Here is a 15,288-nt window from a genome sequence, read left to right as displayed (position 1 = left end):
AGCCGCGGTCCCGCCGTCGCGCGGCCAATACTCCATACAAAAGACAGTCTGTGAACACCGTCTGAGGCGTGTTTCTTCCTTGTGCGAAGATACTATCGTTCATTAAAAAAATGCTCTCTGCAGAAATGTTCAAAGCATGCCTATGCGGAGCGCAAGTAAGTTCGTCTGCTTCCTTTGCAGGGGTTGTGGTGACGTCAGAACGCCAAGCCCTGATTGGCTCTGATTGAAAGATAGTGAGTAGACCTCAAGGCAGCTTGCTTTGAGGTCTACTCACTATCTTTCAAATCAGAACCAATCAGAGCTCCGCGTTCTGACGTCACCACAACGTCTCCGAAAGAAGCAGACGAACTTGCGCTTCGCGTACACGCTGGCTGGCCACACAGCTAATAGTACATCGTATGCAAAAGGGAGTCTGCAGAACTGTTTTGATTGCAGAAAACATGCTTCCACCATGCACGAGGAGTGCCCACAGACAGTTCTGACATCGTGTCTGTTGTTGCGTCAATCGCTGCAATATACGAAAGGATCTAAGCGAACGGACAAGTCTGCAAATGTGTTCAGGTCTAAGAAAAGAATAAAGTAGTACAACCTGCGCTGTGCATTTGAACGCGACGTTTCACGTGCCTGCGTTCATGCTCGGCGTTCCGCGGCTGGAACACGCGCGTTTACATGTTTCGGCGACGTCAGATTACGAAGGCGCCAATTCGACGATTGGTCCCGAGTCTGACGACGAGCGTCCGTCGACGCATTCGTTGAATCCGAGTCGCAGGCGAAACGCAGACGCGGCGTTCGGGTCAAATCTATTCCCGCGCTTTGTTCGCATGTGCTCACACTTCGAGTGCATGGGCCTTCCTATCTTATACTTCGTGCTGGCCTTACCCGCGAACGACTCAAATGCATTAATAAAAATGAAGTTTAGGCAGGCTATTTTGCGTCGTTTTAAGCCGATGTTCCAACCCTTGCAAAGAGATTCTAAACCGTCCGGGCTTGGAACATTCTGATCATAATAAAAGAAAACTAATGCATTTTTCTTGACTATATTCCGATGACTACACACGTCTGAAAGTTCAAATTTTAAGGGCTAAGGAATTTTTTTTTTTATTTCTATGACGTTTATTACGACGAGACGTGACGAATTTTGTAAATTAACGATAATTTATCTATGATACGAGCTTCTTTGAGACCTAATAAACAATGCGCTTCTCAATGTGTGCAAGTTATAAAAATGTTTTATGCGCTGACTATTGCCACGAAATAAGCTACGCTTCAGAGTAACGACAGTTGCCCATCTTGGGGCTGAAAATCACGGTTGCCGGTAATCCGAAGCTTTATCTGAAATCGAAGGAAATGCTTTTTTGTGCTTCACATATGTTTAAACTGTCCGCGACAGAGAAAAGCAATATTATGTGAGCTTCATAACACTGAATCTAACGCTGAGAAAGTCGCACTTTTGAATCATGATGATCGAAAGTTGCGTCTGCTCTGCACAAGCACCAAGATTGGCGGCGCCTATACAGCAATATCGAGGAAAAGAATGCCGATACCCTAAGCGTAGCTCATTTAGTAGTTCCAGCACAGACTATAGGTACCAGCTGTGCTGACTGTGCATAAAGTGCGGACAGTGCTCCGTGTGCAGACTGGGAAAAAATGGTTCCCCGACTTTACTTCACAAAAATAATCATTGAATCGGGCGTTTCGTCTCCCATAAAGCGCATATCATCGGTGATGCAATCTTCATTCGCGCACGTAACCAAACCCACACTGTTTTTTTTGTTTTAACGTTAGCTAAAACAGATATTGTTTTTCATAACGCACAGAACTCTCGTTTCTATGTTTGTTTCAAAGTATGGCGGCGTATATTTACCGGCACATACGAAGCCCTCGGCCAACAACAACCGATACGCGCTTACGGCGGCCATTTTCTGTGTCACCGCCGAGCGCCGCGTTAAGCTGGTTAAGCACGACGAATGCTCGCGCCACTTTGCATGAAACGCGTTATACGTAGCGCTACACACTTCTGCGAGACACGACTGCAGCGAATGCTCGCGCATATATTCAGAGGAGGGCGCGCACTTTCCCGCCTGCTGCTAGAGAGCCTAGATTCAAGAGAGGGAGCAACTGAAACTACGGAGAGCTTTCGTAACTGAGCGGTGGACGCCTCCCCCGCAGACTGGTTGCAATTGCGCATCCGCCAAGTTCGTCGCGTAGTAAGGAGGAAAGCGGTCGGAGGGACGCTTGCATTCGATCAACGCCTCATCACCTTCCCGCAACTCGTACTGCAAACGCGGTCACCAAACCACGTGATCAAGCGGTTGCACACCCTGTGTAATGTAGGCACACTAACTGCCGCCACCACCGCTCGCAGCCGCGCGCATGATTCGATTAGTCGTCATGACAGGGGCCGGAATGCGAGTTTCCCAACGCGCGCTGCTCAAGCGAAAGAAAGGGGGACCCGCGCAGTCTAATAGGCGACACGTGGTACTACACCGAGGAAAGACCGATCGAACGGCAATTAAGGTCGCGACGTGCTCCAAGTTGAGGTTGCGACAGCGCCCCCCTAAACATGCTAAAACCCGCGGCGTGCGCGGGCTAAACTCGGCGCAAGTTTCCTTCTCATTACGTGCGTTGCGAAAGCCTCTGCCCATTTATCGTCTGGCCTGTCAATAACGGGACAGCATCGCGTACGGGTCGCGGCGCACGTGTCGCCTTGGGTTCCGTAGTTATGCACAACGGGCTGTACACGGAATGTACGTGCATGGTAGGCTGCAATAGTGCAGATACCAATATGAATTATAGAATGCTCGAAACAAATGCTAGGTATGGGAGCAACACTATGTAGCCCATGAGATCCCAGCGTCACGTCCTGTGTCCTGTTAAGATATATCATGCGCTTGTGGTGCGTTATTACTTCGGACGACAGTTTTAACGCGCGTTCATGGCAGCATAGATAGGAAGAATCAAAACGCCAAGATACAAAGGTTACGTGAAGAAAAAAAGATAACACACTGCGGGCCGAAGGTCTGAGAAAACCGCGAACCACAAAAACCACATTATCCGACATCATGCACGGGCTTAAAGGTTCTTAGACACGTTAACTTCGACCCATACAAGACGATCCAGTGAGTGCTGTAAACCGTGCCTTCCTCGCACCCCAATATAAGAAAATATCCTTTTTTCTTCTTTTTTTCTACTCTGACCGGTTCGTTAAGGTAGTGGTATCTTTAATCCTTGGTACGAATCCAAATCTATCACATTGCACAGCCGAATACCCCGAAGATGATGATCTTTCTGACATAGCACGTTTTCTTAACTATAATATGCATACACCCACTTAACTGCATGATCAATATATATATATATATATATATATATATATATATATATATATATATATTTTTTTTTTTTTTTTTTTTTTTTTACTATGCCATAAGGTCACTGCAGCCTACCATGCGCCTACATTCCGTGCAGCCCACATCACTATCTGATGATGATGCAAATAAAAATGATTGATTGATTGATTGATATCGTCTGCAATGTCTACCCCACACCTTAAAACTCTTTAGGGTGTATTAACGGGACGCCATATCGTTTATCCTCCGCAGCGCACTCTCAAAAAACCGGCTCCCATTCTCCGCCAAGAACACCGATTCTGAATGGGTGGAATGACCCTTAAACGTGCATAATCATGCATTCATTCCAATCAAGAGGTTTATTCCTCCCAGCAGATAAATGGGAGCTAGTTCTGAGCATGCGCCGCAGGCGACAAACAATATGACATCCCGTAAATACCCCCACCCTCCTACCTCAAACCAACCTTTCGGCAAAACCAACTCATTTTCAAAAAACGAAAAAAAAGACAGCACCGATATTATTATTTGATTTACTTTCTCAGTCCTGTGGTTTACTTTATGCGCATAAAGACAGAGACAATACCAGAGACAAGGAGTGTCAGACCGCAATGCCGACTCCAAGGTTTCCGTGTGACACTAACGATGAAGGCACCTGGCGCAACCCCGGAAGGGGGGGGGGGGGGGGGGGGGGGGCTGAATTTTTTTTTATTTTCCACCACCTGGGGATCTTTTGGCGTGCAACTGAAACCTAAGTTACACAGCGCCTTCCGTAAGATTGCGGGCACCTCGGCTGGGATTCGAATTAATCCGCCATGTAGAGATCCGAAGGCAGGCGCTTGACCTCTGTATCACCGCTTATATTTAAGAAATGCGCAGGGTACGGCTTATTATGTTCAGGCTTCTTGATTTGTGATTGGTACTTCTACGTTCTTATTGGCTAATGTCACGATCCGATTGGTTCCGAGGCGATAATAAGATGCTGGGGATTCGACAACGCACTGCATTCTTTAAACTGTCAGATGACTATACACGCTAAAAAATAGGAAAAAAAACAAAAACAAACTTGTGGCCAACGGGGGAACCCTATTTGCCACTGATACTGGATGTATTGCCATTGAGATCCAAAACCACTTAATTGTTACTGTTTTTACCTTCGATATTCCATTATACTAAGAAACGTTTTTTTTTTTTTTGTCTTTTCTTTTTTTAGTTAGAAGTTTAACTTATAGAATAATCTCAAATATAGGTCAGTGAATAAAAGACACGGGCATTCGCAGTTGATCCGTGCTTATAAAAAAAGACACAAGTGTTTTCGATGGTGCATCGTGTTTTTAAATGGAAGACATGTCGCTTATGTCAAAAAGCCAAAAATAGCTACCAAGCGAGAATCGATTGAGTAGCTTTCGGCGATGGGAAATGGGGCATGTCGTTTCTCGAAAGTTTTTAAAACCTTTAAAACGAATATAGAAAAAAAAATTCTTTGTGGATATGATTAATTTGTTTTGTTTAACGAGTAATATTTGTTCTTACATTCCCGGCCTTTGTCCTACTTTCAAAAAGGAAGGAAGAAGCACGTCACGTCTAGAGATCAATAAAAAAGAGCCGATGAATAAGAAAAATTAATATGCACTGGCTAAAAAAAAAATATGTCCACGCGTTAACTATCCTTTCTGCAGGGCACTTGTAGCTGCAATCATTGCAATGTAGCGAGAGATCTCGGCAAGCAATCAAGGCCCGAAAAAAAGTGTTTCAACCTATAAACTGTGAAGTCTGCGATATGAAACCGCGACGCGAACGTGAAACGTCCAACCTATAGCCTCAAGTGGCACGAGGTGTGGCACTTGATGCTAGGTACGACGTAAAGGAAAGCAGTTTTTGTCTTGTTTTTGTTAAACCCGCTTCGTAGATCTCGGTACTTTGCCTCCCCTATGTAATACCCGCCTATGTAATACCCTCTCACGAGGGCCTTTAGGGGTAATATGAATAAATAAATAAAATAACACGTACTACATTCTAATAATTAAAAAATACAGGAAGACCCATTGGTGGGTTCTTAGGGAGTATGTTAGAATAATCCCTGCGAAACGCGACACACGTCCCCCTTTGGGAAACGCTAACGCTGACCCCTTCACTTTTGTGTCTTGGCTTTCTCTTTTGCTTCCTTTATTTTTTTTTTTCGGACTCTTTTTAGAATCGTCATGGGGTTACTGTTAGCGTTTCCCAAAGGGGGACGTGTGTCGCGTTTCCCGAGGGTCATGATAACGCATTTCCTAAGAATCCACCACTGTATTTTCCTGTAATTTATTTCGTCCCTTTTCTGTACTCTGTCTGTCAAGGGACGTCGACGCCCTTGGACACGGTCATCCATATCACTCGTGGGAAGAACCGCATCCATACCACTGGTAAAAGGAACCGCATTCATATGACTCGTGGAAAGAACAGCCATCCATCGTTTTAACTACATACAGACACACATCACAGCCCACACACCGCTACTACGGAAACCCAGACTGAAAAACGAACGGCGACGGCATAGAGCTGCAACTGAGCACGCCCGCATTCCAGCGCGCCGTGGCGCCTCCTCCTCTCTGGCTCCGCGCCAGCTGTGCGACGCTCCTTTGAAGAAGAAGAAAACGCTCGTTTCGACGAAAACCCGGCGGTGTCTCTCAGTTTGTCAGGGCCGAGAAGAGTGGGAGAGGTTGACGCGTCGCATCAGCGCTTCCTCCATCAGCGCTTCGAACTAATGGAAGCGTCGCACGCGTCACCCTCTCCCCCTCCTTCTCCTTCTCTCCCAGGCGCTGAAAAAAACAAAAGGCACCACGGGGTTTCAGTCAAAACGAGCGTTCTAATGCTATCGCGTTAAGAAAAAGTACATATAGAGAATGCAATGTGCGCAGGGACAGCGACGAGAAAAGAAAACGTATCGGCATGCAGACGTTTATTTACTGTTTAATTTGAATGATATACGCGAGATTCTAAATATTCAAAGGTTTTCCTTTTGTTTCGTTATTGCAGGGCCGCCCAAGTTCGACGTCAAGTTCCGCGCCCACGCTGTGAAGCGGGGCGAGAAGGCAAAGCTGGCGTGCATGGCCACGGGCGACCTCCCCATCGCCGTGTCCTGGTCCAAAAACAACGACCGCGTCCCAGACAAAAGCAAGTTCAGGTGAGTGGCTGTACGGAAACAAACACGCTGTTTACATACACGTCCGCGCTTGCGCTGACACGAGATTCACGTGTAGTGAAGCTTGTGCGCATGCGCCGCACCAACAGCATCGCCATCGCAGCCTAGCTGCGTCAGAGCCGCTTTGATAAGCAGGAGCTTTATTGACAGTTTCCATCTTTAAAAAGGCGCGTTCCGTGTGCATTTCCACAGAAGACTCAGAGAGTCTATCATTGCAGCATAGGGAGCGATTGAGTTGCCAAATAACGAGACTGAAGGAACGCTAAATGCTAAATAATTAATGCCGAATTCCTAGGCAAATGTGTTGAATGCGTGGCGAAGCTCTGAGTGTCAAGACGCCTAACGTTCACGGCGATCTTCACCATATAGTGTAACGCGTGCATGTGCATACTTGATAGTTGTTTCTAGAATTAAGCTATGCTATACCGCTAATCGGGCTGATAAACTTGGCAATCTCTCAGAACCTCCCATACTCTCGAGCTCCTCTCCCTCAGTGCACACAGGTGGCCGAGCTCCTCCTCGCCTCTGGTCACATGACTTCCACGTTAACCAATCAGCGTCAAAAACCTCACTCCTCCTCTCCCACCTGTCAACCAATCAGTGTTGAGCCTCGCGGCCACGCTTTTATCCGGGCTTCACGAAATGCCAAACACTTAGCCAAACGACGTTTCACGTTCAAATGAAATGAGAGGTGCTGACGCTGAGCACGACGTGTGACTGTGAAACGCTATTCTAACTGTCGCACCGCAGGGTTTGCTGTACATTGTTTATCGTACCTTGTTTTTCACCGCGCTCCCTCGTTAGACCGCGCTGATCGACTCCCTCGGTGTTGTACGAAAAGTAGACGCATGGACACTGTTATAAAAGTGAACTTTAGTAGTCCGTATACGAGCGAACGCAAGCACTTAGCGTTGGCGTGATCGTTCCGTGTTCCCCACAGCGCGAGCTCGGAGCCCAAACGACACTCTTGGATTGGCGCGTGATGACGGCGCGCATGCGAAGCGTGGAGCAGGCAACGCTAACAAAAACGTAACTAGCTTGCGTTTACTTCTATACGAAATACTAAAACTCTCCATCATGCCGGCGAAAAAAGAAGCAGGTACATAAGTTTTGATGGGCAAAAGAACTGCAGGGCGTGGTCATACTAATCATTTAATTATGGTTACTAAGAAGCATAATACCCCGGTCTCACGAGTGTTTCAAATGGCGCTTATGCCGAAGGCCTTATGTATCGGTAAATGTCTTTGAAACTTCCCTTTCCAAATGATATTTTCAACTGCCATTTATGCTATGTCAGTTCTAGTTGCTTTGTAATGGCGATGCAGCAATTGGTGAACAAGAAAAAACAAGAAACGCTTCAGAAACGGGAACAGTGTTACTACTTTTAAATTAATTATAGTAGGAGCACTTCTTATTACAATGCAACAGAGAAAACCGCTCGAAAGAACGGGTGTGTTGCCGATACATTGGAGGCCCGCGGCAAAGCACCTAATTTGAAGTGGTATGTAGTTTGCACATTTCTGCAGAGCCAACAGGAAGCGCCCGAGTCTCCGATGTGTATTCCATCTGATTTGAGACTCCCTTTGGTTGGGTCGACCACTGATGTCTACTATAGGGGGCTGGATGGCGCTTAGCTGCTCTCCGAGCCCGGCGCAAGTGAAGCCACCGGAAGTTTGGTGCTTGTCCCGGAAGTCGGGCGTGCGCTGGGCTTCCTAGTGCATTCAGTCGATATTTTGGACCATGCTTTTTTGTGTCTTTTATTGGATTTTATTACTCCCGTTCTGGATCAAATCCCGAGAATGAGGCATTTGAACTTGGGACATATTCACAATTTGATCAACTAGAATCTCAAAATGTTTACATTGAATGGCTTCTCATGATACTTCTCGGGTCCGCACGCGCTCTTACTAATAATAATAATAATAATAATAATAATAGTTTTATTAGCACAAAATAATTCACGTACATTAATTACTGCCTCACGAAAGCACTTGCGTGCTTGTGTGTGAGAACAGGCAGTCCATACAAGAAAAACAAATCAAACAGAAAAAGAACAAGCGTAAAATAAACACATCTCAATTTTGACACCACATGTTGCAAACTTAGTTTTATGTAAACATTGCACCTTACCGCGAAATAAAAGGACAGATTAAATAACATGTCACACGCCATCCAAATACGGTCAAAGCTAAAAAAAAAAAAAAAAATGGTTTATGTTGTTTGTCTTATACAACCATATATTTTACATTGCACTTCGCAGAAAGTTGGGTACACCTAGGAGAACACAATGGGTTTGTTAACAGAGCAAAAATCGACAACAAAAATGCATTTTTCCCTCTCCTCTCGATCCATGATATGTTTGCAATAGTACGAAAATACCTCGAACACAATGGGAACACAAGGACAAGGACGTACCGGCGTTCGGTCGTGTATCACTACTGCACGTTAAACCCCAATCTGGCTGTCGTACTGTACTGGCTAAATTGCTTATCTACAGTGGGTAAGAATGTCGCCATGTTCTGGCACACTAAACTCCTGCTGTATAAACAATTAATGACTAATTTGTTTGCTTTTATTTGTTGATGCCTGACAACTGAAGGTGTTTCACAAACACCGTTTGGTGTAAATTCTTACTTAACTTAAATGTACTTAGATTTAAAAGGCCTTTGAGCAGAGATATATGAGCTCGCAATATCGAAACGAGAAGGACAACCACAGAACGACGAGAGCTGTCATAACATGACACACCTTGTGATTATTAAGTTATCGATGTACCTACATTTATCAACACAGTCTATTCTCTAACATGTCCAAAGCTTTTTTTTTTTTTTTGCGATTTTGAACACGTTTTAGCGGAACCGTTTGTCAAAAAAAAAAAATAACCTGTTCGTCGTCGTTGTTGGCTAATGCTATCGGAGGTATCAGAACAGTGTACTAAAAGTCCCCAGTGGAACCTAAGTAAAGAATCAGTTCAGCATCCATACGTGCCCCCCCAGCGACCGAGATAAACGCAAGGCCACATTTTTCTAGAACGGTCTGTTCACCCTCGTCGTCCAACTACCTGGCACTCCATCTACAGGCGCCTCCGACGTTAACGCGGCCATCTTCAAAAGTTGGTTGTGTCGAACAGCCCTTGCTGCGAGATAATATCCGTATACGGACAGCAGAAATTGTTTATGAGCCACCCTATACACCCGCGTTATCTCCCTGTCGAAATATGGACTTACTTTCGCCACGGCGAGCTTCATCAGTCTCCCAGCCAAAAAAAAAAAAAAAACGTAGATATACATATAGAAATACGAGCGTCTTCCCGAGTCTACAAACCATTCCGACATCCGACGCACACCGTCTGAACAGCCGGTTGCAAAAAAAAAAAAGTGTAAATAAAAAAGTGTTAGGGATGGTCTCGTTTTCCCCGAAATGCGCCTTGGGGATTCGGGCGGACCTCCCTTTGCCCGGTCGTGTATGGCCGTGCCCGAAGCCAACGGAGCGACCACCGTGGAAGAAAGCGAGTCAATGCGTCGACCTTTCCCGCCCCAACCCTCCCGGGGTAGTGAATGAACCTGGTGAGCGTGCAGCGACTGGCGATCACTTTCATCGGCCGAAACACACACCTCGATATTCCCACGTGACCCCTTTACCCAACGACCCTTTGCGCCATTTATCGGGAGCCCTTTTTCCCAATTCCTCCTTCCTATAAATGTTTTTTTTTTTTTTTACATTAAATCCTCGGTGTTGTTGTTCTCACGCTCTTGCGCCACCTACGCCTTTTTTTTTATTTTTGTTTTCTTTATGGCCGCCGCCTCTTCACATTCTCCTTTATGTAGACCTGAGGTTCTTTCGTTCGTGTGTGCGTGTGTGCTTATGTGTACGTGTGTTAGTTTGTTCCTTCTATGCCGGTTCTCCCTGTTCGCTGCGAGTAGAAAAACCAGCGTAAGAACGGAAACCTTTCGAGTTCGTAGGGGTTGTTCCTGTTCTCTCCGGAGTGCCATATAAAAGACTCCGCCGCTGCAAATCAATTCTGAGAGTGACGCCTGCCAAGAAAAGAAAAAGAAAAAAATTAGCATTTATGCTTTATTGTTTATATTTTGTTTGCTTCCTTTCTGGAAATTTTGAAGGGAGTTTACGCTGGAGTACAAGCTGCCAAGACATTATGGCGCCGTTTCGAAACGTGTCTCAAGAAAAGCGCCGAGACCCCCGCATTTTTATCGGGTTCACTAAATCTTGGCATAACGAAGATTTAGAGCATGACTTTTACGTGACTACGAACGCACCCTTCCCAGCCGCACACCTTTCCTCCCTTATTTCTCTTTTTTTTTTTTGTCTTTTTAATGGTCAAACTTTCGAGCGAAGCACGTAAAGCTTGCAATCTCACATACACCGCAATCTTGAAAACGCCTTGGCGCCCTCAGTCACTGCCCACAGAACGTGTTTATAGGGGTTGCAAACGTTCAATATCCTTTCGAAAAAGAACGGGGGCGTTACCATCAGAACATATTACCTCCGATCTGACGTTATTGAACTTCATCTAGGCAGGCGCGTACATAAATACTAAGCATTGTTTAGCCCCCCCCCCCCCCCCCCTACCCCCGCGGCCTTCGCCCTCTCTCCCTCTCTTTGTCTCTCTTTCTTTCTCTCTGTCTGTGCGTAGCCACTTTCCACAAATCAATTCTTCCCGAACCTTTTGGAGCGCGGCTAACCGTACACAGACGAACAATTAGGTCCGACTTCCACGAGTCGGGAACACCGCGTCTGCTGGCATTCAGAAGGGATCTATCGACGCGATCGGCACGACCATCGAATCACGCGCAAACTGAAGCTTACCGACGCCTGTCGTCGCTGAGCGTCGCTTAGCGCCCCCACCGCTGCACCGCGCGACTCGTTGAACCGAGTGAGCCGGTAGGCCTAGCTAGGCCTATAGGTAGGCCTATCGGCTAATGGAACGCCGTCGTCAGACTCCGCTCCGCTTGTAACGCAGATGGAGTTGCGCCGGGATTCAATTAGTCACGCCGTGCGGAGCTGTCGAAGCCTGCGGCGCTCGACGGGATCTGCCACCCCCGCCCCAAACGCTCGCAGCCGTTGGCGTGCGCGCGCCGCCCGTCGACATTCGGCGAGTCCGCGGTGTGTGCGTGCCCGCTCGATCGCGTTTGGGGCGCTGCATGTCAGTGTCATGTCCAACACAGCCGCGCCGTCATCGTTGTCTTCGTCGTCGTTCGTCGCTATACGATGCGATGCGGAAAGTGCGTGCCTCGATAGGCAAGCTCTCCCGCATACACATCGTTCGTCCCTGCATGCGGTTTTCGCGGAGCCGATGGCGCGATGATTGAAGTCTGCAAGCTGCGTCGGGTGTGCACCTCGAGTTATTGTTTTCGAAACCTTTTGTTGTTGTTGTTGTTGCTTGCTTGCTGCGTGTCGCGCTGTGTGTGAGTAAGTCGCTAACACTTGAGCTCAGTCGGAATGTACTTAGCAGGCGTTTGCGCGATTTTTGCGTCGCTCACATCGGGGCATAAAAAGGGGTGAGTCGTGAGGTGAAGTTAGAGAGCAAACGTTTGACGTTTCTTGTTTCTCGAAGAGATGGATACAGGTTAGCAAGACACAGGGCGCGACGTATTTTAACTCGTTATGGGCATCGCTGATTCGATGCTACGAGCACATCGAAATCAACCAAAAGATAAATTGAACACGAAACTGAAAACAAAAATCATTGCGCTCTGTGTATTCTACGATGTTCCACAAATACGCTTCGCTGCAAAACACGAATGCCGTCGCCCGCATGGCGGATATTCCGATAACAATGCACATATCATATTTCCGCGTAGCAAATCTGAACTTTGAACTACGAAAGTGGACTGCAGAAATTGCCTGTCGCCAACCATGGCGGTAAGACACAAATAAGAGGAATGTCCATAGTCCATTTCTTGATAGCCATTTTCCTTGAATTAAAGAACTTGTTTTGCCAGGAACTCGATCAAATGCGCCGTATCGATCAAACACTTGTAGCCAGCAGTGGCACTACACTTTTTCGTGGGTGTGAATAACACTCAAAACAACTTAAAAACAACAAAACTTAATCACTCCAAAATATTAAATGATGGGCATCTAATTTGCCTCCAAACCTAAAAGTTAAGACTACAAGTTCATTATCGTTGAACGAACATATTGAAGACTGTCATAGCTTTCTATGTGTATTTTCGCTGCAAAAGAAGGAATTCGCTCTTGCTCGCGCTTAGCAGGACAAAAACACTGTATTGGTGAAATCAGTCTATCGTTACCGTTTTAAAGTATGCAAGCATGAGCACATTCAAATTTGCGGTCTGAGGCTACAGTTCAAATATGAGCCTAAAAATAAAGTTGTTCAGATTACACGCGTGTTCATTTATCCGGCGTGCTACCAACTGACCCGTTTGATGGGCGTAGTACTAACCTAATTGCGAGAAGGCTCCTCGTGAGACCAACAAACTTGCCATGGTCAAGCAGATCCTGACAAGTTGGTTGGTGTCAGTTTTTATTAAAAAGGAAGCTACGACTTGAAATTTTACCAGATAAAACGTACCACCTAAATACACATTTTATGAAAGCTTGAGCTTGCTATGCACCCCGATTTCTCCCGGCTCGTCTTATGGCGCTAGGATCTATTGAGGACATCATATATAGATTGGGAAACTATATCTTAAGAACACGCTATCAAAACGCCCGCTAGACTGGCCTACTGTTTGCATGTCGACTGACCAATGTCCATCCCTGTCTAGGATAGTACCGGTGTCGTACACGGGGATGCGATTGGTCGTTCGTCTTATGCAGGGTGTCCACGGTGGCCAATCAGAGCGTGTCCAGTGTCACTTCCACCCTGGTCGTGTCCACCGAGACCGTGGAGGACTCGGGCATCTACAGCTGCATGGCCAAGAACCACTACGGCTCCGACGAGACCAGCATGCGCCTGCTCGTGCAGGGTGAGTCCGCACTCACAGGGTGAGTCCGCACTCACCGGAACTGTGGTGTCAGGGACATATCCGAATCAAGACGTCAGACGGAGGGGCACACGACGTGTCGAAAAGATGACGAAATCCAGCCACACTCTAAAAAACGTTTGTGCTTCTACTTTCACGCACACCACTCGAAGAGCCAATCACCGCAAGTTACGGAGGCAACTCAGCGAATGACGATGCCGAAACATATGTTTAGACCAAAAAACGCAGTCTGAGTTGTGACATTAAGCAATGCAAGCGCGACGTTTTGCATTGCTTAATGTCACAACTCAGACTCCGTTTTTTGGTCTAAACATATGTTTCCGCATCGTCATTCGCTGAGCCGCCTCCTTAAGTTGCGGTAATTGGCTCTCCGAGTGTTGTGCGTGAAAGCATACTTACATACATTTTTTAGAGTGCAGGTCGCCCTAAGACCCGTCGGACGCCTTGTCCAGCGTGTGTCGGGCGCTTTACTCGGGCTTGCACTCCAGTGTCGTCCTTATATATGGCATCTCGTTCACGTGTTCCTCATAGCATTGTTCCGTGAGGCTCTAAAAACTGCGCTCAGCCAAACTTGGACGTTCATAATGTGGCCCAGAGAGAACTCTAAGAGCCAATCACTGTGATATCCTAAGTAAGCTTGGCGAATGACAAGGCTTAAAAAAAAAAAAGAATTTCAACCGAAGAATGAAGATTGTAATCTATTGCTGAGCATGACTTGAAGATGTAAAATATTCTCAGTGATACATCCCAGACCTTAGCATTCTTTATTTTCGCTCGCCTAGCTTTTTTTGTAGTTACCAATGATTGGCTCTCCGAGTGCTCCGTGGGCCACATTATGATTGTGCGAGTTAGGCAAGTTTGCAAGCGAACCTTCACGAGTGTTCTTGAGCCGTATTATAATTGCGAAAGTTCGGTTGCAGCAAATTGTATTGCAGCACGTTTAGTGTTTAATACCGTTGTGTTTTCCTAGCAGCTCATTCGTCTAGTCAATGGCGGCACGCCTTAAAAAAAAAATATGATGAAAGAGGCATTGGCTTTCAACTAATCAGAGCTCGTCGTCCAAACAAAATGGCTACTGTGGTTGTTTAGATTGCCGTACTTTAAGCAAACCTTGAAAGTGACTCTACTATGTGGGCGCAAAGTCTGAGCTCAGCGTTTTGTCAGAGGTGCCGGGAGCCCCCGTGAACGTGACAGTGGCCAACGCGACTGGAAACAGCCTGCTGCTATCCTGGGCCGAGCCCTTCCGGGGAAACAGCGCCATCACGCGGTACCTGGTACAGTTCCGGGAGGCAGGCTCGGGTATGTACCAACTTTCGTGCGTCGCTTTCTTATCTCTAATATACTATACATAGTTTCCTTTTAAATGGGCACAACGTGCATTTACAAGTCGTATTTTGAATGCGCAAACTCAAACTACATATCCTGAGTACCCTAGAAAAAAAAAAATACACTCATGCGTAGCCCATTTTTCTGTTAAAGCGCGATCATGTATCGTGACATGGCCCCTTTTTTTCTGAGATTTATCTCAGGACACGGGAGGTGTCGCGATGTTTAAACGCGTTCTTAACACCAAAAAAAAGGCCACACACTTTAGACTTTATGGGATGCTTAAGGCGCTTGAGTTCAGTTTGCGCCATAAAAAGACGATTTAGAAATCCCGCAGCCGACGCTACCGGCCGCTCGTGCCAATCATTACATTAAAAATAAAATGTGTCGATCATGATTTCATACTTCTTACAAAAACATTTCAATGTGTTGCGGAAAAGGATTCTCTATAGACCGTTCCATT

General features: G+C 46.4%; 1 protein-coding gene across 1 annotated transcript in view; it reads left to right on the top strand.

The window, feature by feature from the left end:
- Window positions 1-15,288, top strand: part of LOC120836552 (Down syndrome cell adhesion molecule homolog) — a 120,227-nt gene that overhangs the window by 81,426 nt on the left and 23,513 nt on the right. Inside the window, exons 7-9 of the mRNA XM_042292585.1 lie at window positions 6,366-6,513; window positions 13,333-13,481; window positions 14,664-14,792. Of these exons, the coding sequence (XP_042148519.1) occupies window positions 6,366-6,513; window positions 13,333-13,481; window positions 14,664-14,792 (426 nt within the window). The remainder of the gene's footprint in view (window positions 1-6,365; window positions 6,514-13,332; window positions 13,482-14,663; window positions 14,793-15,288) is intronic.

This window comes from Ixodes scapularis, unplaced genomic scaffold (genome assembly GCF_016920785.2).
Source record: "Ixodes scapularis isolate PalLabHiFi unplaced genomic scaffold, ASM1692078v2 PGA_scaffold3__209_contigs__length_174095766, whole genome shotgun sequence".
Lineage (NCBI taxonomy): Eukaryota > Metazoa > Arthropoda > Arachnida > Ixodida > Ixodidae > Ixodes > Ixodes scapularis.
Note: the sequence above shows the minus strand (reverse complement) of the source record. Positions and strands in the feature narration are given on the sequence as shown.